The following is a 1,018-nucleotide window of genomic DNA, read 5'->3' as shown; positions in this document are numbered from 1 at the left end:
GAAAAAGGCCGCCTTTTCGGGGAAAGGCTATGAATATGTATAGGCGTTTTTGCATAGTGATGAATATGCAACACTGTACTCTAGAAAAGCTAAGACAAGCTGCTGCAGACGGCACACGAATTCGGAGGAAGAGGTTCCCCCGTGTGCCCGCGCACTGAATAAACATACCTGCTTTACAACTTTACGGATTGTGGAGTCTTCTTCCCGCGGGTCAGTGTTTCGATCACATAGGCCTGTGATAGACTTAATGGTGCTCTGTTGGACACGCTTGAAATTCCTGCCCTGCTACAGAGAAGACCAAAGCACAGTGGTAAACAACGCCTGCGTGAATCCCTGAAAACAGCAAGGTTGGCAATCCTCCAGCATGGACCAGGCTTAGTGGTGCCTGTGTCCCGACTTGTGTGCTGCACACAAGGTGTGGATCTGCATTTATCTGTTTATTAATGAGTGAAAAAGATTTCTTAAGCCCCATATCTAGTGCTGGTCAGATACAACGAGAATACGCTCAGTTGCAAAATGAAGCACTCCTGCGTGGAGCCCAGTGGGGCAGCAGAGTTTATTCCTGCTCGATTCTTCTGAAGTCTGCCCCGTAACAGAACGCAATGAGTCTCAGAGCTGAAACACCAGTTTTGTTTAATGCTGTAGCATTAGGCGAGCAAAGCGTGTTGGAGTAGCCAAGCCTGTCGCGTGTATGTCAAAAGGCTTCCCCAGATCCTTCTTGCAACAGCCCTCTTCTTAATTAATGAGCAAACCTGGGGGAGAAAAATAAAAATCAGCACATAAATTAGCTATTACATTAGAGCGCATAAAGTGTCTCGCCTTCCAAGCACACGAATGGGGGAGCGGGAGAGGCTCTGCCATCTGCTCGTCAGGTCTGCTGAGCTGCTCTCGGCGGGCGTTCTTATAGGTCTGCGGGAGGCGGCAGCGATTGGTAAGGTTTGAGTCCAACATGGCGGCTAACGCGACCACTAACCCCTCTCAGCTCTTGCCGCTCGGTAACTAGTGTCGTCGCTGCGCT

The 1,018-nt window shown here is 49.7% G+C and overlaps 1 protein-coding gene across 1 annotated transcript in view; it reads left to right on the top strand.

Annotated features, from left to right (window-relative positions):
- Positions 1-949: 949 nt before the first annotated feature.
- The window catches only part of LSM5 (LSM5 homolog, U6 small nuclear RNA associated (S. cerevisiae)), a 3,642-nt gene continuing 3,573 nt past the window's right edge, over positions 950-1,018 (top strand). The window contains exon 1 of the mRNA XM_010185512.1: positions 950-995. Coding sequence (XP_010183814.1) covers positions 950-995 — 46 coding nt within the window. The remainder of the gene's footprint in view (positions 996-1,018) is intronic.

The sequence above is a fragment of the Mesitornis unicolor genome, unplaced genomic scaffold, assembly GCF_000695765.1.
Source record: "Mesitornis unicolor isolate BGI_N332 unplaced genomic scaffold, ASM69576v1 scaffold12195, whole genome shotgun sequence".
In the NCBI taxonomy this organism is placed as follows: domain Eukaryota; kingdom Metazoa; phylum Chordata; class Aves; order Mesitornithiformes; family Mesitornithidae; genus Mesitornis; species Mesitornis unicolor.
Note: the sequence above shows the minus strand (reverse complement) of the source record. Positions and strands in the feature narration are given on the sequence as shown.